Source organism: Orbicella faveolata, unplaced genomic scaffold (assembly GCF_042242905.1).
Source record: "Orbicella faveolata isolate gen_17 unplaced genomic scaffold, um_ofav_v1 contig_15, whole genome shotgun sequence".
NCBI classification, from domain to species: Eukaryota; Metazoa; Cnidaria; class Anthozoa; order Scleractinia; family Merulinidae; genus Orbicella; species Orbicella faveolata.
Genome location: NW_028301542.1, coordinates 2,803,280 through 2,824,361, shown reverse-complemented (window position 1 = coordinate 2,824,361; position 21,082 = coordinate 2,803,280). Strand labels below are relative to the sequence as shown.

At 38.4% G+C, this 21,082-nt stretch overlaps 2 protein-coding genes across 3 annotated transcripts in view; both read left to right on the top strand.

The window, feature by feature from the left end:
* The first annotated feature begins 508 nt into the window (after positions 1-508).
* LOC110053818 (microspherule protein 1-like) lies at positions 509-7,951 on the top strand. Its single transcript, XM_020760103.2, has 12 exons — positions 509-647; positions 966-1,188; positions 2,029-2,070; positions 2,209-2,283; positions 2,945-3,054; positions 3,323-3,431; positions 3,697-3,835; positions 3,970-4,036; positions 4,972-5,099; positions 5,898-5,995; positions 6,202-6,417; positions 7,229-7,951. The coding sequence occupies exons 2-12, from the start codon at positions 976-978 to the stop codon at positions 7,328-7,330; spliced, it is 1,299 nt and encodes a 432-aa protein (XP_020615762.1). The 5' UTR covers positions 509-647; positions 966-975; the 3' UTR covers positions 7,331-7,951.
* An 827-nt stretch (positions 7,952-8,778) lies between these two features.
* LOC110053800 (spectrin beta chain, non-erythrocytic 5-like) overlaps positions 8,779-21,082 on the top strand; it is a 52,441-nt gene continuing 40,137 nt past the window's right edge. For both annotated transcript variants that reach the window (XM_089287934.1, XM_089287933.1), the window contains exons 1-18: positions 8,779-9,385; positions 10,580-10,679; positions 11,139-11,206; positions 11,439-11,552; positions 12,019-12,089; positions 12,486-12,566; positions 13,440-13,555; positions 13,691-13,803; positions 14,268-14,452; positions 14,975-15,157; positions 15,811-15,853; positions 16,510-16,641; positions 16,832-16,914; positions 17,496-17,634; positions 18,418-18,624; positions 19,169-19,348; positions 19,824-20,024; positions 20,625-20,720. In XM_089287934.1, the coding sequence (XP_089144060.1) occupies positions 9,263-9,385; positions 10,580-10,679; positions 11,139-11,206; positions 11,439-11,552; positions 12,019-12,089; positions 12,486-12,566; positions 13,440-13,555; positions 13,691-13,803; positions 14,268-14,452; positions 14,975-15,157; positions 15,811-15,853; positions 16,510-16,641; positions 16,832-16,914; positions 17,496-17,634; positions 18,418-18,624; positions 19,169-19,348; positions 19,824-20,024; positions 20,625-20,720 (2,235 nt within the window). In that variant the 5' untranslated portion in view covers positions 8,779-9,262. The remainder of the gene's footprint in view (positions 9,386-10,579; positions 10,680-11,138; positions 11,207-11,438; positions 11,553-12,018; positions 12,090-12,485; positions 12,567-13,439; positions 13,556-13,690; positions 13,804-14,267; positions 14,453-14,974; positions 15,158-15,810; positions 15,854-16,509; positions 16,642-16,831; positions 16,915-17,495; positions 17,635-18,417; positions 18,625-19,168; positions 19,349-19,823; positions 20,025-20,624; positions 20,721-21,082) is intronic.

Below are 21,082 nucleotides of genomic sequence, written 5' to 3'. Positions count from 1 at the left end.
TAAGAAACATACCCAATTCAAGACTAGAGTGTTAAACCCATACCCTATTTATAACCAAAATGGCCAAAATCAATACCCTATTTATGACCAAAATGGCTGAAAAACCCTACTGTTTAGGGCCACACATGCCTATATAACCCATATAAGAGAGTACCCCCCCCCCCGAGTTCTTAAAGGCCTTCTGTAATAACTCAAAGAAAATTATGATGAGCTTTCTTTCATTACATGGACTGTAAGTTCATCAGTGTAAACAATTTATCTGGATAAGATGTGGATTAGGTTAATTAAGCACTTAAGGTGCTTCAAAAACCTGTGCCTTTGTTGGAACACATTAAAATGTCCTGATTAATACTTTTTCACCTTTACCTTGGGCAGTAACTTTTCTTTTTGTTCACGTTTCCTCAAGCTTACGGTTCTTTCAGTGTTTTTTGCTTGAGGAAAAATCGAAAAACATTTTTTAAAAGTTTTTTTTGCCGATTTTTTCCCGCGCCATTAGGACCAGCAACGCACTGGGAACTAATGAAGGACTGCGACCCATGAATCTATGCGGGCTTAACTTCAATATGGCGTCTCCTGTTGAATGAATCGTCGAGAGCTGTTTGTATCCTTTACTTAGTCATCTCGTGGTGATCAGGACGACAACACAGGTAAAATGCATCGTTAATAATACGTCATCGCGTATATTAGTTTTATTCAGGGATTCAGAGACAAACATATACCAAATATCGATATTAGATCGAACAATTCAATTCGATCTTCTGACAGATCGAGAAGCGTCAACGTGTTGAACGCGACAGTTAGTGTGCATGCTTTCCTTTACCATTTCTCTGGGTCGTCATATTCATTTTCAAGTCATTTATTTATTTTGAATCTTGATCAAGTGGATAGAGGTGTACATGTTGCTGACGTTCAAAATATTTGTTTACTACGAGCCTCATAAACAGTCAATGTTGAATTCCTTTTAGCTCAAGAACGATGTCATCTTTACCACCCAATGCTTTACCAACACCCCCGGTACCCATCTCCCGGCCAGCAGGACGAGCAGGGCGCAGCACTCCACGGCGTAGTTCTTCACGTTCCATCAAGAGAAAGAAGTTTGACGATGAACTTGTTGAGAGCAGTCTTAAAAAAGCATCAAAACAGAGAGGTGATGTCCCTGGATTGGAAAAAGATATAAAAAGAACTTTGGTAAGCTGATGATGTAGGTAAAAGGTCTGTGTCTAAGCTCAGTGGTAGTGGCAGTTATCACCAGTTTCTGTAGCAAGGAGTGACAGTGAGTATTTCTTCTTCCCCTGGGATGGGATGCTAGTCCATTGCAGGATTGCCCCTAGCACTCAATAAGGATTATCCCAGCACTCAATTTGCAGGTTGCCATTTGTACACCTAGGTGGAGAGAGGCACTGTGAGAGTTAAGTGGATGGGATGCTAGGCCACCATAGGGTTACCCCCAGCACTCAATTAGGATTCTCCCAGCACTCAATTTGCCGGTTGTCATTTGTACGCCTAGGTGGAGAGAGGCACTGTGAGAGAGTGTCTTCTCCAGGAACACAGTGCATCAACTATGAGGCCACCATGCCTCCCCATGTATTGGTAAATGTAAACTATAAGGCACATTCTTCATTCTCACATGCTATGCTATAAAGTGCTTGGTTTCAAGCTAATGTGAGAATAAGTTGCTTTACACTACATAACAGAAATGATAAGGAGGTGTGAAATTTTTTTGGTCAATGTTGTTGAGAAAGTGGCAATTTTGGTACTTTGGTTTTTTAGTTTTGAGAAAAAAAAAATTTCTTCAAATACAATTTTACAAACCTGTTTGACTTTTACTTTACTTTGTCTTATTATGATTGTTAGCCATTGTAAACCAGTTTTAATTTAAACGAAATTTACATTTGCAGCTTTCATGTTTGATTCTAATGCAACCCTAGTGAAAGTAATATCATAGTTATAGAACATATGGCTCTACCACTGTCGATAACGTTTGTTCATTTATATTTTCAAATTTTTGTCTCCTTGTAAATTCGGTAGCCGACAGGTAAAGGTTCTTCAAGAAAACAGCGTAAAAGCAAGGTCAGCATCATTTGAGTATGGATAAAGTCTCCTCTCTTTTATCAATTTTTTACCAATATTTCACCTTTCTGTTTATCACTGCCTTGTTTTTTTCCTTGACCACAAGACATGATGACAATGAAATTTATCTTATCGCAGAATCCTCAAGTGAATAAAGACTTTGGACGATGGAGACCGTCAGATGATTTAGCTCTTATTACAGCAGTTCAGCAGGTAAAACTCATAGCATTCTGTAAACATTCAGCAATTTGAGTGAAATGGCCTGACCTCGTCAGCAGAGCTGTAAATTCCCGTGCCCCCCCCTTGCAGAATCCATGGAGTGCTTCACATCTGGGAGGGACACTGCTGGCCTGCAGTTGTCTTGAGTTGAAATTAGCCTAAATTACATTGAGCCATGTTAACAATTTTGTCATTGTGTAAAGGTTACCGTATACCTGTAGAGGTGTCTCACACCCAAGCAATGTTGCGTGTTCAGTTTAAACTGTACATAGCTAAACCCCTATATCATATTAAAGATTTTAGAGCTAGCCAAGAATTTTAGAACTATACCAAGAATTTTGAAATAAAATGAACTGTCAAATTTTTCATAACCTCTACATGAGAGTGTTCAAATCACCTTTTGAAAGCTACAAGTCAAACTGAATTTTGTATTTTTGTTAATGTAATTTGTTTCTCAGTTTCCAGATCCAAAGCACTAAAAAAGTGTCTTATTTTGCCCTATTCAGTGGCAGTAAAAATTAACAGAACATTTTCAAAATAGGATTTAAAAAAATATTGGATGCAAGACACCTCTAAGGGTGTATGGTATCCTTAGTAATCAATTTACTAAAATTGGAAACTACTTATAACTGCAGTGATGTTTTCTTTCTTGTAGACAAATGATCTGACTGCTGTTTACCTTGGAATAAAGTTTTCTTGTCGATTCACGCAGAAGGAAATTCAAGAGCGATGGTACCAACTTCTCTATGACCCTGTGGTGTCCAGGTGTTTTAACTTTGTTTTGCTTCATTTTGAAATGATTCTACTTAGCATTCAGTGTTGCACTAGGCTTTCCAAAATTAGCATCTTGGGCCCCTCAGCTTCAAACTTTGAGGGTTCTTTTAAGTATCCTCATAAATTGACTGTCTGAGAAACTAAGTCCTTTTTGGCACCATTTTTCATTCGAAGACTTTTAAAATCAAAACGTCGAACTATCATTTCTATTTAGATTTTAGTTAAATAATAATAGTTTTTCTTGATGTTTCAATTCAAGGCTGGCCACCACTGCTGTCAAACAGCTGCCTCCAGATGTTATAGCTGCCGCACAAAACAATGCACTTTGGAGTAAAGACGAGGAGCACATTTTAGCAAATGTTCCTGCGGTATGTTAGTGATGCACAGCAAAATTTTGACAAGGAGATGAAGGAGAAAGAGTTGTTTATTGTTTGCAAAAGCCATGGTTTTTTCTCTGCAGTAGTTACATTGGAGATTGAAGGAACCCAGTAACTCTAAATGTTTTTTGTAACTGCACATTGTCTTCTTCAATAACATTAACTGCAGTGGTTAAATCTTCTTGTTTTATCTGTGTGAAAGTTGCGAAGTACACTATAATGTGTATTTACTGTTTTATTTATTATTGTATTTTAGAATAGCCCAGCTTCTTTGGAATTATTCCAAGATTTGTTGGATAAAAACCCGTCAGTTTTTCACCAGTGTCGATCACCTAAGGCCTTAAGGAATCACTGGCTCCTCATGCGACAATACCAGCTTCTCTCTGATCAGGCAGGTAATAACATCAATCAAACAGTGAGTTGTGTATTCATTGTTAAACTTGTTTGTTCATTTACACTGTGTTTGTTCTTTTTTGAAATATTTATCATTTATCATGTAAGCACAACAGCTCTTAAACTCTTTTTTTAGTTTCCACAGCAGAACATGCAATGAGTTTTTCTGATGCTGAGGAACAAATTAATGATGCCGAGCTTTTGTAAGTATTAATTAATACAGTCCAACCCCTATTAAGCAGCCACCTATTAAATGGCCACCCCTATTAGGCGGCCAGCAATCAAAGTCCCAATGATGGTTTTTTTATTGTTTGTACCTCTGTTAAGCGGCCAACCCCTTTTAAGCGGCCACAGTCCATTTCCCTGAGGGTGGCCGTTTAATAGGGGTTTGACTGTACTACTGGGAAAATAATAATTTTCTTTAACCAATATTATAACAGAGGTCGGTCAGTAAATGCAAAGAGCAACAAACCGTGAACACACATCTAAGATTTTCAGATATGTTGGTTTTGATAATGGAGATGACAGCATGCTTCTACTGCTCAGAGACAGAAGAAAGCCTGGGTCCTAAGAATAAGAAATTTTGGTTTAAGCAAAAGCTCATCATTCTCATACTGATATTCATGCTCATGAGGGTCTTAAATAGTGAGATAGCACATGTTCACAAGGATTCTGAACTCAAAAAATACAAAGTCAAATCCTAACCTAACCCTGAATTACTTTTGACAGAAAAAAATGATCTTTTTTAGGTTCAAATATGGTTGGTTCTTTGTTTTACTTTCTTTGATGTAAAATCCTGGTTATCTGCCTGCCAATTATTCTGAATTAAAAATTATTTGATTTATAAGTATTGTCTCTCATTATATAAATCAGCCTTCATCCTCCTAACTTATACTCTCACAGGACCTTGTTTAAGTTCAGAGCTTAAAACAAGGTCTTATTAAACTGTGTTGCAAGCACTCCCATACAGAAGAGTTTCTTGTTTGCTGGTCGCACGAAAATTGGGGTAAGAGTGAAAACTCAACAGTGTCGGGGTGGTGGGGGACGTGAATGCTTGTTACTCAAGCTAACATTTTATCACCTTGTTATCCTGTTGAAAGTATTAATGAAATGTTGAAAATGTTTTTGATATTGCTAGAGAAACCAAAGATGATAACCTGGAACAAGAGCTCTCTTTAGCTGATAGACGCAACAAGCGAGAAATTCGTCTATTAGAAGGAGAGATTCCACTCTGGCAAGTTATCGTGGAGAAACTCAATGCAGCCAGTAAGATTTTGTGTCATTTTCATAAGAAGAACACTTCAGCATGATGAGATGATGAGAATAGAGTCCTAAAGTGGTGATGTCACAAAAATAAAATTTGTGAAATTATAGGATGTGATGTCATATTCTTATAGAGAATCCTAAAAGATGCCCTCATCCCAAAAATTACCTCTGAGTTCCAATTCCCGATAGAGATATTAGGTATCAAAGTTTGACAGCATCCCGTACAAACCCTTCAAAATTTGTTTCAGTTCCTTCAGTTTAGAACTGACTCAAAATGAGAGAGATTTATATGGGGCAGTACCAAATTTTCATCCTTTATATTTCGGCTGCAAATTACAAGTAATTTTTGGCGAAGGCCCATTTTTAAGGATGCTCTATTCAAAAATGGTGCCAAATCCCATAATTTCTCAAATTTATTTTTTGTGACGTCACGCTTTAGGACTCTATTAATCTCTTATGGGGCACAAAACGTCGTGCAGAAATCCGTAGGCTGGGCCAATTTGGCAGAGGAATTCTCTTCAATTAATCAATCAATCAACAATCAGTCAGTCAGTCAATCATTCAATCAGTAAATAAATCAATTAATTAATCAATCAGTCAGTCAGTCAATCAGTGATTTAGACGTGCAATGGTTCGTAAAAATAAGTCGGTGCTTACTAATGATAAAAAGATTGCATATAGTTATTTGCCACATTGGATAATCACAACAATTCGCACCTTTAATAAGTCAAGAGTGTAATTAATTTATTAGAATGAATTTCCATCAGGTGGTAGTGACGCCCTCTGATTTGTTCTCAGCCGGAACTACCACAGTCACCCCAGCCAGTGAATTTGATTCACACACACTTGCTGTGTTGAGAGGCCGTTTAGTTAGGTACCTCATGCGCTCCAGAGAGGTAAGTCTTATCATTATCATTATCATTATCATTATCATTATCATTATCATTATCATTATCATTATCATTATCATTATGACTATTATTATTATAACTGCATACCTGCAGCTTGCCCAAGGCCAGTGAGCAAGGAAATTTTGGAGATTATTTGACGGCAAACTTAGTTATGTCATTGATTTTCTTTGTTCGGTGTTCAACTTTTCCAGATCACTGTTGGAAGATCAACGGCAGATAATCATGTCGATGTTGATTTGTCCTTGGAGGGACCGGCGTGGAAAATCTCCAGACGACAGGCAGTCATCAAACTTCGTAGCGATGGTGAATACTGTGTTATTAACGAGGGCCGTAGACCGCTGTACATAGACGGCAAGCCTGTTGTCATAGGAACCAAAGCGAGGCTCCATCACAACTCCACTTTCGAGGTAATTTGCCGAATTCGAGGGTAAATAAAGCTTATGATTTTGATGATGATATGATCTATGGCTATTCCTAGGCTCTTTCTATATTCTGTTCTCATCATACAAAAATCATATTTGTAAATAACTTGGGTAAGGTTGTTTGCAACTTTATTTCTAAAGATTAAGTGAATTTCGATTGATTGTCGACCGAAAAAAAGGGAAAAAAACACTTTTCCTTTTAAGAGAAAAACCAAAGGTGGCGTGATTTTAGTACATTTTCCCGCGTTTGGCACGTGCTGCATGGTGTGACTTCGGATTATGATTGGTTTATTTTGGTATTTACTCTTGCTGCAATTGGTTAGATGTGTTTGGATGTGTCACGAGTGCAAAAAAGAAGAAATATCATAACCCATTGATCATGATTAACGCACGCTACGCGGGAGAAATTTGAAAACGGATGTTTCACTCTTGAAACGCATCAAACGTCTGCCGTCCACGCTACGCGGAAGAATTTGAAAACGCAACGATCAGTGGTCATTTTGAATTTGTGATTAAGGAACACTCGGTCAGTGAAATCATGTGATTATCGTGACGTCATCGTTTTCGAGAAGCTCCGTTTTCAAAATGTTTTCCGTCGACACGAAAACGAAAAGCCGACGTTTTCAAATTCCTTCGGTTTGAAGAGCGTTTTCGAAAAGCTCCGTTTTCGTGACGGATTAGTGTGGACGTAAGGCCTAACCGTAGAAACAAAGCTGCGTTTTCAAATTTCTTGGGCGTAGTGTAGTTTGAAACTATTTCATTCACCATTCAATTAACTCAGTCTTTTCTTCAACAGATTTGTGGTCTTCGCTTCGTGTTCCTAATAAACCAAGATATTCCTGGAGCTGTCAAGGAAGTAAAGCAACCACCGCCGGCACAGCATGGAAAAGCGGCTTAAACATGGGAGGAAAGCTGCGATAATTTCAACCTTCATTGCTGAAAGAGGCGTGGAGAAAGCAAATGATGCTTGTGGCTCACCGAAGTGACGTGTTCATCTTCGTCAAGTTTCCGATTGTTATCGACCAATGAGAAACGTGGGCGAGCACTCAAGAACTTAGCTAGAGCTGCTGTCGCGAAAAGTTAAACAGAAACACTTTAATTATGAACGAGGAGTTGATTCGGCGGTTTTGTAAAAAGGATATATTCATTGGTGTTTTAGTTTAAATTGACCACTAATGTATACGACTGAGTTTTCCATTTCGCTATATAGAGTCTGCTTACGTACATATTTGTAAACCTTTTGAAAAGATAAGATTTGGGCATTTTGAAGGTCAACAAAAACGTCACTTTTTCATTGTTCCCCCACTCTAACGGATTGTAGGGTCTATTTAAGTGTAAATAACAGTATAACAGCTATATATATACGAAGTAAATGTTCGTGTGTCTTAAACCCGTTTCAGAATTTTTCCAAGAGTTCGGTTTGTTTACTGGGGATGGGATTCACCAACTCCTAACAATCCTCAACCATAGCTAAATAAATCAAAATTACGTGAAAATAAAGTTTTCATCCTACGGGTAATGCGTTGTTTGGTTCCTGGGCCTGTCTCACCGTCAATGCCCGCGCGCCCTATACCTTCGAAATACTGTATTCCTCCTGCCCAAACCATACTCGGGTAACTCGCGGGCTGTGTTTTTTTGAGCAGTAAATTTCGAGTAGAGGAGGAGTTGCTCGACAGTCGTTACTTTTCTTCCTTCCGGCAATTGGAGGAGGTCTGGGGAGGGAAGGCGATTTCCTCATCCGGAAAAAAATGGGGGGTTTCTTGCTGACGTCATTGTCTACATTTTCGCCCAATCCCTCTGCTCTACATGTAAGATATGTATTGACTTCAAGCAGTATAAGAGCTAATGAAACTTTGTACATGGTTAAATGTTTAGCTCTTTGGGTGTAATTTTTGGCTTTGAAAACTGCAAAATTTCTGGGCGGCAAAAGTCCTAATGGGCTCATACGTTCCTAATAAAAGTTTTAGTTTTTAAATCTGCGTCGAACAAAAAGTATTCAACAAACCGGACTCAAATTGGCTAATCGTGTTATGACCTTTTATGTTCAGAACTGATGTTTTTGTAGCTTGATTAGAAACCAGTATCGCTTATGCTAATGAGGCAAATATTGTAAACAACGATTCTCCAATACTCAAACGCCATCTACTCTTTCAATTTCCTAGAAGTGGGATGAGCTAGAGCTGGTAATGGCCACTCTGAGAACGAGAATGAAAAAATAAATAAATAAATAAAAATTTTTGAAAGATATAACGCAAAACTCGGCCGGTTCCAATCTGATCTTAGATGTGTCAATCATTCCATATAAGGAAGCGTGAGGTGACAAGTTAGAATTTCGAACGGTGCTGAAGCCAGAAATTCCATCACACTGTCGTGTCACGGACTGGAAAGCGTTGCTGGTTTCCTAGCAGCTGAATATTGCAGCTCTCTCTAGCTTGGTCATTTATCAACATCATGAACCGATATTGCCTATAGATCATTTTAATTGGAAGACACGGTTTGGTGTACTCGAGTGGTTTTAACACGGCGAGAGATCACTCAAAACATCGCTCGTGATTCACACGCCGAGAGGTCAACACAGTGACTACTGGCTTCCTCGGGAAGAGAAGGGTTGTTTATCAAGACAACAGAGAAAAGGATATGTTTACGGATATTGCTTGATAAAGAACATTTGGATTATTTGTTGCTGAAGACGGTGATGAAGGAGCCAAAATTGTTTTCGGGAAGTTAATTAGGCGAGGCGCGTAATACAAATGTTGAGTTTTACAAACAAGGATTGTGCCGAATACGAATTTCCTGAGTAAGCTTAAATACGACGACTTGGACACAAATTATGGCGTATCTACCTCCACCAACACCGACGTTCGAAAAGGACAGGATAAGAGCGTTGAAAAATGAACGAATTAACTCTCAAAAGAAAACCTTTACGAAGTGGGTTAATTCTTTCCTTGATAAGGTAAGCTTAAGTGTAAAAATTGTCAGGTGGCGTTTGTAACACGACAAACTAACTTAAATAAGAGTAATTTTACAAGCATAACTTTGTTAGAGTACAGACTTGCATAGAGTAAGGTTCTGCAAGCTTTTTAGTGTCTATTTTGTAGTAAATTATATTATTTAAGAAGTTTTATACACTCAGATTAATGCACATCTATATGCTTGTTATGCAAAGGCAGGGCCATTAGTCCTTTCAAGTGAGGTAAGTGGTTTCAGTTGAGTGGAATATTTTTGTGACAACCTACAATGAATAGGTTTGTCACTAAATCTTGCCAGAGATACAATACATGTATGCTCTACCTGCCACTTGTTTTATCAAACCTGATTGGCTATTTTGTAGTAGGGGTTGCAGAGTGTGTAAACTTTTGAACCCCTAAAAAATGTGATCTGAAAAATTCTTACAAATAAATTGCAAATTCCCGGTATGCTTCCTTGCAATCTTTCACCTCATGTACAGCTGATTTGGAAAAGTTGTTCTACAAAACAGGGCTGTCATTAAGTTTAGAGTCACCTGTAGCCTCGTTCTCCACACCCATAGCAAACTTTTTCTTTGTGAATGAATTTTATGAACAACAAGCAATTTCACCTGTAGCATCAAGGGAAAATCAATCATACTCAGCCATAACAGGTGTTACGGGTTACACTGCTACCCTTAATGACAACCCTGCAAAAGTGCTGATATGTATTATGGATAATGTTAGCAATTACCCCTGTTTGACTGAAGTCTTGAATATGAGTATTTATGGTTTCACCTTCAATTCCTTCATTATTTAATGCCATGGACTTTGATCAAGCAATGCTGAATGACCACTACCCATAATACCTCTCAGCATTGTCATGCTGACGCCAGGACATCCTTCCTGGAAATAGCCGTAAGCACTAAAAGTAAGTAAATCATCTCTGCAACAGTGTTCCCAGGGTGAGCCTGCTGATGAAGACAATATACAAGGGTTTGATTCTAACAACAGAAGCCCTTGACCCAATCATGACCCAATTTCTGTGTCTGAGTGGAGAGAGGCACTGCGAGAGTAACACATCTTGCCCAAAACACAACTGGTCCCCTGGCAAGGGATCAAACCCACTAGTAGGCCACTGCCTTATTAAATAATTGTGATCAGTAATGTTTCGTTACAAGTTTGAGCTTATATTTTTACAGAATAACAACCATGTAGATGACTTATTCAGCGACTTGTGTGATGGTAGATTGTTGATTTGTCTTCTTGAGACTATTTCTGGTGAAAAGCTGGGAAAAATTGGTATGGATTTATTAGGCAAATACACTGTAGATTTAAGTTTGTTGACACGATGATATTAATAGTACTAAGTAAACTGAACTGTAGAGTACAGTCAAACCTCTCCACAACAGCCAGGTTTGACTGAATATACTTTGGCACCTTTCTGCAACAGCCATGTGACTGTCTGTGGAGAGGATGTCATAAGGAAGTGTCTGGGGATGGGTGCACAGGTTGCACCAACCTTTAAACTAATCGTAATCTTTTATCTTGCCTTCGACTGGAAGCAAAATGATAATTAAAAACATGACCAGTGTTCATGGTTCTTGGTCTTACTTTATAACTGAGTGATCTCATTTAAATTGTTATTGATATCTGCTGTAGATTGAAATTCCTACTTTGTACATTGCTCAAATCAAATTGTTACATTTCTTGGATTCATATTCATGTGCTTGGTTAACATTTTGTGTTCTCTTTCCTCAGCTCGTGGAAAACTCAGGGTTCATAAGATTGAAAATGTAAACAAAGCCCTTGAATTTCTACAGCGTTCAGTAAGTTTATGATAGATACATGTACAGAAAGATAAATTCACGAATCAGATTCGTAATTGACAACATTATTGCATAAAACCTGTAACTTCCAAATTTGATGATCTGCATAGGAAGTTGATGGAAGTTTCATCTTTGTTGCCTCAATTAGAAACTGACCAATATGTAGATAACTGAAAACAAGTTTACAGGATGTGGCTTGTTCACTATTCTGACTTATTTAATTTTGTTTTAGGTGAAGTTGGAGAGTATTGGAGCAGAAGACATAGTTGATGGCAATGAGCGTTTGATTTTGGCAGTGATTTGGATGATTATACTTCGATTCCAAATAGCAGACATTTCTTACCAGGTATGACTTAAACGTTTTTGAGACATGATATTATATGAAGAGAATAATATTCATTAGTGTTCATATGATAAATATTAATGTATTTTAATAAATTTCTTGTTATTGTAAGTGAAGTGACTCGGAAATTATCTGGTATACATTTTCTAAGGGGGTGTTTTTGGTGTGAGCCCTCTCCCCTCCCCACTTTCAAATCAAGCACTCATCATTAGTGATTTTTTGAAAAAAAAACAAAATCAAACAAACAAAAATGTTTGTTTTAACCCCCATTCCTCCCGCACTGTCCTCTGAATTTTTCGCGACCTTTCTTGGGGTGGGTATGGACATTTCCTGAAATGCCACAATTTTAAGTAGTTGTCTATTGGGAGAACGTGGTTTAGTAGTTTGTAAAGTTAACTGATTTCTTTCCAGTCCTTGTCCAGACTTGGTTCCTTGCTATTTATAATTACATGTATTGTAATTATTTCAGGATGAAATGTCCAAGGAGAAAAAGTCTGCAAAGGAAGCGTTACTTCTTTGGTGCCAAAGAATGACAAGAGGGTAGGAATATGTATAAGTATTGACTTTACAGCTGTTCTGTTGTCAGAGTTATTAGAACTACATTATAAAATGAAGGCAGTTTATATAAAGTACAAGGTTAGGGTTTTTTCAGATGTGGAGTGTAACAATACTAAAGAACTCTTGCTAAGACAAAGAGCGTTCATTCTATAGTCACTGGAAAAAAGTATTAAAAATATGAAACTTGTGTTCACAGTTCGAGTATCCACACAATGTAAATGACATACCTGGATAAAGTTAACTGATCAATTGGATAAAAAATGCATTCTGAATGAAAACAATCCACTGGATTGTGCTCGATTGAGTTCAGTAATTGTACAATAGTATTCAGGTGTAGATGTGTAACTTTCCTTTTTATTGCATTCTCTCATTGTGAAGGTATCCTGGTGTTGATGTACAGAACTTTACTACAAGTTGGAGGAATGGTTTAGCATTCAATGCCCTCATCCATAAGCACAGGTAAACTCTGAAATGGTAACAGTAAAATGTTTTCATTATGTGACAGTCACTTTTTGTTTGGCATAAGTCTAAATTAATACTATTTTAACATACAACTACAGTCGAACCCCTATTAAGCTGCCACCTATAAAACAGCCACCCCTATTTAATAGGCGGCCAGCAATCAAAGTCCCAATGATGGCTTTTCTATTGTTTCTACCTCTATTAAGTGGCCAACCCCTTTTAAGCAGCTACAGTCCATTTCCCCGAGGATGGCCGTTTAATAGGGGTTTGACTGTAGTTTTGTAGTAGTATACAGGGCTGTAAATAAGGGCCATAACCCTTAGCACTCTCCTGTTGTGGCACTTGACCTGGCCTGCTCCAAAAACTACAATCGGCAAGAGTGAGATTTTTGCCGCTTCCAGATTGTCTTTTGTCATGAATTCTTTTATTTCAAGGCTATCACTTGACATATCCCATGTATCCTGTTGGACATCAACCTACTGTAGTTTGTTGGCATTGTATGGATCTCCAAAACACTGCATCAATTTTTGACAATTTCAATTGCATCTCTGACTTTCGCTTGTGATCTCCATCACATCACTGAAAGTCGTGCATGGATTGGAAGATTTTGATCACATGTCCAAGACACTGTTCAAGTGTGACGTAGAATGACTATAAATAATTTTTTTCAAAAGGTCTGTCCACAGCAGGAAAGTTAAAAAGAACTTTTAGATAATACAAGTATACATGGCCAATTTTCAATTTTACAGTCAGAAGGCCATTCTAGTTTCTACTGAAACCTATCCGTTGAATTGAAAATGATCGATATGAAGTGTTTATAGTCTGAAGGCTTTGAACCATTAAGCTGTTTCTCACTGTCTTCACTTACAGACCTGACATAATCAACTATGGCTCCTTGCGCCCCAACCAACATGAGGCAAACCTGAATAATGCCTTTAATGTTGCCGAAGAGAGTTTGGGTATTGCCAAGCTATTGGATGCAGAGGGTATGATAATTCTTTTTACACGCATTTTAATATTTTTAACGGATTTGGATAAGACTTTGCTTGATTGAGTTCGTTGTTTCACATGCACTGGACTGTACTGATGTCCAACTGTTGTTCCTTAACAATTTCACTCAGATGTGGATTGTCCACGGCCTGATGAGAAGTCCATCATGACTTATGTGTCAATGTATTATCAATATTTTGCCAAGATGAAGAGTGAAGAAACTGGAGGGAGGCGTATTGCTAAGGTGGGAGTCATTTACTTACTTACTTGTATTAGATAAAAGGTAAAGTAAGGTTAAGTCTGCATACGAGCCAAGTGGCCCATCAGGCCAGAACTTATCCTAGTTTCCGTGGCATGAAGGGACTAGGAGTATTTCTACTCCCCCCTGGATGGGATACTAGTCCATCACAGGGTTACCCCCAGCGTCAAAATTAATTCGCTGGTACCTATTTATCTGAGATTGAAGTGTCTTGCCCAATCTCTTGTTTTTCTGTAAACAACCACGGGCTTATAGAAAAAAATTGAAAGACGCAATTTTTCCGTTATCTTTTTCAAATTAAAAAATACATTTGGCTTTCATGCCTTTCATCTAAAAAAGTTGAAAATAACTCTATAATTTTTGAACTGGTGTGTGGAAGAAAATTCAGTGGTGAACAAATTATAAAGACAAGAGGGTGTTTATGTCTTGGAACTATATGTTTTCAATAGATACTTGGAATCTTGATGGAGGTGGAACAAATGGAAAAAGATTATGAGCAGATGGTGTCTGATTTGTTAAACTGGCTCAACTCAAAAATTGTCGAACTTGGTCGGCCATTCCAGAAGTCTATGATGGCAGTTCAGAGAGAGATGGCAACATTCAAGCATTTCAGAACTGTGGAAAAGCCTCCAAAGTAAGTTGATTATATTTAAAAAATGTTTAAAAAAAAAAAGAAAAGAAAGGTCTTTACTTGTCATTAGTGGTGTAGGAACCCTTAGCATGCAGTAACAAATTTGGCAGATTTGACGAAATTTTGCAAACTGAGTGAATGTTGCAAACTGAGTGAATGTTTGCAAACTGAGTAAAATTTGTCAAAACTACTACATGTAATTCAGCTGGGTGGAATTGATGGATTTGGTGACTTTTCACCAGCCAGGTCATCTCTATTCACTCACATAATTTTGTCAACAACCTGGGGGAAATGTTGTCCCATTTTTCACTTATGCCAAATTTGTCATTTTTGCCAGATTTGTCACTTTTGCCAAATTTGTCAACTTTTGGGGGCCCTTCTGTTGAAGTCATCTCTATTTTCTCGCACTAATGACAAAATTACCACAGATTGATAAATTTCATCAAAACTGTCGATATCATCAACAAAATTTTGTCAAATCTGCCTTTCTGTTACTTCATATTGTATCTCTAATTCTTTTACCAGATACACAGAACGTGTGAACATTGAGGCTCATCTCTTTAGTTTACAAACTAAAAGGAAAGGTAACAATCAGCAACCTTATGTTCCACCTGAGGGGCGACTGGTACTGGACATCAACAAGGCGTGGCAGGTCATGGAGAGTGCCGAGCATGATAGGGAAATGGCACTTCGCCAGGAGTTGATTAGGTAACTGCAGAAATGTCTTGTCTTTTTTTTCTCTTTCAATACAAATTCCTGGTACAAATTTAGGATTACATATTTGGAGCTTACCCTTTGGTTAGCTACACCTGTGTGAGGGTATATGATCCAGTGACGTGAAGGCTGCCCGGTCTTATTAGCCCATTAAGGTTATTTTGGGCAGCCATGTAGTCTTTTTATTTTAACTTATTTTTGTTCATCTAATTTCTAATTTCTAGCTGAGTACAAATAAAGTTGTTGTTGTTGTTGTTGTTGTTGTTGTATGAAGCTTTTCAGATTCTAAAAGTATCACTGTCTCCGATCACCGCCTTGTGTTGTGGGTGCAATCTCACATCGCGTGTCTCTCAGTCTAGTCAGGAGAATTAAAGGATACTGGCATTTGTTGGAGCTACACGTTTATGACAATGTTGGAAGATAACTTACATTACTACAGACTGCCATGTCATCCAACTGTAATAACACTCCAAAATACTTCTAGCTATGGAAACTGAGATAATCTTCAGCAGTAAAGGCTGCTCTCCCTGGATGCAGATTTGCCCTTTTAAATTTGAGTAGGTTCTTGCTGCAATTACCAGTTGGTAGGTAAGTTCAGAAAATGCATCAATTTCTTAATATGTGATTTATGTGGGCTTTTTTTTCAGACAAGAGATGTTGGAAAAGTTGGCTGATAAGTTTGAAAGGAAGGTAAAATGTTTAATTAGCACATTATGTCATGATGATTTTATTATGATTGTCTACTCCAAACTGCAAATGTTAATCACCCTACAGTGTAGACTAGAGTATGAAAAAACTGTGAATGTTTTTGCCGCTCTTGTTGCTGCTCCATGAAAATATTTTCTGGTGTTCAAGGGAAGAACCCAGGGCTTGAACCATTGACCGTCTACATCAAGTCCAACATACTAAGTTACACATGACCATAGAACTTCCATATCATACTGATGTGGTGTGTCATTGTTCACTAATTTGGGGGAGGTTGGAGGCCTTTGGCACTCAGGAGCATCTATTATTGGCACATAGTACCTAGATTGGGATCTCACTAAAGGCTAGCAAATTCTTGAAACCCAGCCATGAATCCCCAGTCAAAACCTGTCACCTTCATGTAATGAGACGGTGGAAATGAGGAGAGAGTGGGGAGAGAGTTCCAAATGCTAGACCTCACTTACTGTGCTGATGTGCTGATATGCATGTGCTAATATTGAAACAGTTTGCCACAGTTAGAGCAAGGTTTAAAACTTCTTAGGCTACATTCATCGGTACAACCATACATCACAAGTCAACCATTTTTATCAGGAATGCTCCTGCTTTTCAAACTCTCAATCCCGATGTTCTCCAATTTGCAGGCTTCTCTTCGTGAGTCCTGGCTGGATGATATGATGCATGTCCTTGAAGGAGAAGCACTGGGTCAAGATGCTGCTACTGTGGAGGCAGCCTTCAAGCGTCATGAAGCAATTAGTACTGATGTCAAGGCCAGGGTTAGTGTTAAAAATGTATATACGTTAGCATTTAGGTCTGCATTGCACCCAAAGGGCATAGTGTGTGCAGAGGTCTTTGTCGCTATAGCCTTCTAGATGCATTGCAGACCAAAATGCTTAGAAGTTGAGACTACAGTACTTGCTTATTAACAGACTAATAAATAATATTTTGTTTTTTTTTTTTTTTCAGGAGGAACGCTTCCAGATGGTTTTTGACTTGGCCCAAGAACTTATCGATGAAGATTACCACAGAGCTGATGTTATCAGTTCAAGGTAATGCTTTCAGTACAAAAATCATTTCCTTTGTTATGATCCCAGGGCTTTTGTTTTAGGCGAGAGGCTGGACGGTACATGCGGCTGTTATTTTGATGTGTCTCCCGCAAAAAAACCGGCGCCGTTGGGGGTGTTATGCATATCACCTGTCTGAATTTGAAAGCTTTTTGTGTCAAAATTTTGAAAGGTCCTCATATCATTGTCGGAATCTAAACACAAGTTATGTCATGTCATAGTGATTTCTTCGACCTCCATGTCACAGACTCAACGCAGAGTTGCATGTCAGAATTTCAGTCACGGCATTTTAAGTTATTTGAGCCACGCACAAAATTACCTTTAATTGTAGGAAACCTGAAAAGAGTGTTTCACTAAGATAGAAAAACACCAAGAGATGATAATAAACCATAAAGGAACAAAGATGGTTAAGGATGGAAAAGATTATCACGGATTAAAAACGACGAACTTGAAACATTCAGGCTAGACTCTTTAAGATGCGCAAACCGTGACGTAATTCCTTTTAACAGGGCCTCAGTAGAGAGAGTTTATTCATCTGTCTGACCCAAGCTTATCTTCCATTTTAGAGAGGAAGTTATCATGACCAAGTGGGATAAACTGATTGGCATGCTGGAGGCTCGACGTTCAACGCTTGTGGGTTTTAGGAATCTTGTAGGTTTGTTCAGAGAGATGGATGGTGCACATGGTGACATGCAGGATATTGAGGTACTTAGTAAATAAATCATGTACAGTCATGTACATACATATGCTGGGTATCGTTTGCAAATTTTAAAGCATTCCTCACCCTTTCACAGGCAGTGTGGACGGTGGGCGTAACCATAGAAATAAAGCTGCGTTTTGAGATTTCCCTGGCGCAGTGTGAACAGGGCCCAAGATTGCTAAGCATTCATTGGTTAAGAGTTGTGGTCAATGATATGACATGGCGCACTCTTAAGCGCAACTTAAGGCAACTACAGTGCAGCGAACCAAAATATACGCGTAATTCGCGTCAGACGAAAACGCGTTTACGCGTTTGCATATACGCACATACGCGTATACAGGGAACTTCATGAGACATTGTCGTGACAAGTTGTGACAAGTTATGACATGTCAGTTGACACTTCTGGGGCAAACAATTTATGTCGACAGATGCATCGCCTTCAAGCAGAAAATAGTGATCTAACAAGCTGTCATTCATGTACATGCTTCCGAATTTACAATGCTGATTTTCCTCGAATTGTCATATGAATTGTTAAAAACAAATTTACCACATCAAATAGCGTCGTTATATGTTAAAAAACATGCAGTGAATCCACTTGCTTGTGGGTCATGGTTCCACTAGAGTTTTAAACATTTTATGACAGTGTTTCTGCATATATGGACAATAGTGTTTATCATTGGATCTGGTGGATTTGTTAAATGAAATTAAAGAGGTCTTTATTTTCTCTCTTACTTGTAAGCTATAGACAGTTATGTCTATCCTTTTGAGTGTGATCATTATGCTTATAGGCTGCTGTGAGATCGGAAGATTACGGCAAGCATCTGTTAGATGTGGAAAATCTCCTCCACAAGCACAGTTTAGTAGAATCACAGATTCAGTCTCAAGGGGAACGCGTGCAGAAAATCAACAATGTGGCACAGAAATTCATTAAAGCAAAACATCCTGAGAGCAAAGTCATCAAAGAAAGGCAGTCACTTCATACGCAAGCATTCGAGGTAACAATCAAGATCATTAAACCTTAAAAAATTATTGACTAGAGGTTGTTGATGTTATGGATGTTTTTTTCATTTGTGAGAGGTGCTTTAATTCTCGAATCCAGATTTTCCACTGCCCAGCAAACAGAGTGAGGTCTGGGTACGAGAACAAGGTGGATTTGGTCAAGTGTTTCACCGTGGTAATGACAGTTTCATTTCACTTTATTTGGGTTGTGTCATTAACCGCGTTACATTGTCGAGTCACATTTAGGAGTCTCAACATCAAGTATACAATTTCAACTCTGAAAATAACACATTTTTGGACTCTAAGCAGTTACCACTCACACTTTGAGCCACTGGTGGTTCTGGAGCGCTCTGCTAAAGCCCAATTTTTTTGTGTGTGTCAGTCCGTTTGTAAAACAAAACTCTCCACCTTGGGTCTGTTTGCAAGCCCGTTACATAACATCTCTAAACTGTCACTGGTCACACAGTTTTCTTGCCGAACCACAGGTTACCATACAAATATCTCTGGTTTACCTGTGGCTTACCGTATTTTTCCATACAGGCGTTGGTTCAACTGGGAAAGGAACGCCGAGCAAGGCTGGAAGATTCCCTCAGACTTTATAAATTCTTCGGTGATATGGAAGAAGAAGAAATGTTTGTCAAAGAAACTGAAAAAGTTCTGTCGTCTAAAGACGTCGGAAATGATCTGATAAGCTTGACAAGACTGCAACAAAAACATAAGGTTAGTGATGTGTGTCAGAAATCAGAGGAAAACGGATAAAGGAGCTCAGTCACGGTATATTAGCCACGTACAAAATTACCTATAAATTGAAGGAAACCTGAAAATAGTAGTTAACCAAGATAGAAAAACTCTAAAGATATAATAATAAACTATAAAGGAACAAGGATGGTCAAGGATGGAGAAGATTGACACGGATTGAAAACCGGAAGACATAGAGAAAAATTAAGGTCAAACTTTTCGAGATGCGCAAACCGTGACGTAGCTAACTAGGAAACATTGTTCCAAAAAAAAAAAAGTTTCTTGTTATGTTTTCGGGTGGCTAAAGTAGCAGCAAGCAAGGGAAATGTTTCGCTACCTGCGTGGCTGAACCAGGAAATATTTTTTCGGAATTTTACACTTGTTCAATTACGATTTTTCTCAGGGCTGGAAGTCTTGTAAAACACCGCAGTTTATAATAAACGCTTTCATTCATCAGGCTCTAGAAGCTGAGTTAAGTGGCCGGTTTGCTCATTGTGAGACAGTATGTGCCAAGGGACAGTCACTGATTGACAGAGGACACTATGCTTCCAAGGAGATCAGGGCCAAGATTAAACAACTACAGAATAACTGGATGAAACTAAGAGAACTTCTGATCACAAGATCTGAGAGGTTGAAGGATGCAGCGCAGTCCTTACAGGTATGCTAGCATAAAAACAAACAGGCCGTAGTTGTTGCTTGTCTGGTTGGAGCAGATTTTCCAAAAGACATGATACGGAAACGAAGACGCAGTGATACCAGAAGACGAAAGAAAGTGCTTTGCGTGAAAGGGAAATTGTGTTTAAGATGACCATTTCTTGGTGTATAGTAAGAGGTTCAATAACTCTGTTGTGGCTCAGCATTACCCTTGGTACAATTTGGTATACTCCTTTTTTTTTTACTTACATAATAATGTAAGGCTGGTTTTAACTGTCACACCATCAAAAGTAAAAAATCGTAAACAATACATTCAATAATATGGGATATAATAGATGATTTTTTTATATAAACAACCTTGCCAGTCAGAGAAGCGGTTCACCCAAATTTACAGAGTTTTGTATGGAGATGCCATGTTGGTGCCCTTCCGAGGGGCACCAACATGGAAATCTTAATCATGAGCAGATAGGACACTGCGAACGGTAACAATACATCAGTGTGAAAATGATAGGTGATTTCTATTCATTTACAACAATCATTTGAAATGAGAACAACTAAGTAGAGTTAAACATCGGTTGTCTTTTTTTTTTTTAATTTATTTCAGTATTATTCAGACTCGAACGATGCCGAATCTTGGATGAAAGAGAAGATGTACGTTGTGAGTAGCGAGGATTACGGCAGAGATGAACAGAGTGCAATGGTGGGTAAAAAAGAAACTTAAGTAATCATGTTTTGTAAAAGGTCATTACTCACAAGAGGATGAAATGGGACATAAATTAGAGTAATTTTGAGTTCAATTTTGTTTAATCGTGGTTGTCTTATGGTTAGTGCGCTGGACTCCGGATCTAGTGGTTCGGGTTTGACTGTTTGAGCCCTGGCCTTGGACAGTGTGTTGTGTTTTTGGGCAAGACACTTTACTCTCACAGTGCCCTTCTCTACCCAGGTTTATAAATGGGTACCGGCGAAATTAATGCTGGGGGTAACCCTGCGTTGGACAAGCATCCCGTCCAGTGGGGAGTAGAAATATTCCTAGTCGCTTCATGCTACAGAAACCAGAGACAA

Excerpts from the sequence above, each read along its gene's own strand:
- LOC110053818 (XM_020760103.2), top strand. The coding sequence starts at position 976 with ATGTCATCTTTACCACCCAATGCTTTACCAACACCCCCGGTACCCATC. Across the intron at positions 2,284-2,944 it reads TTATTACAGCAGTTCAGCAG|ACAAATGATCTGACTGCTGT; the intron begins GTAAAACTCATA and ends TCTTTCTTGTAG. Across the intron at positions 3,432-3,696 it reads TTTTAGCAAATGTTCCTGCG|AATAGCCCAGCTTCTTTGGA; the intron begins GTATGTTAGTGA and ends ATTGTATTTTAG.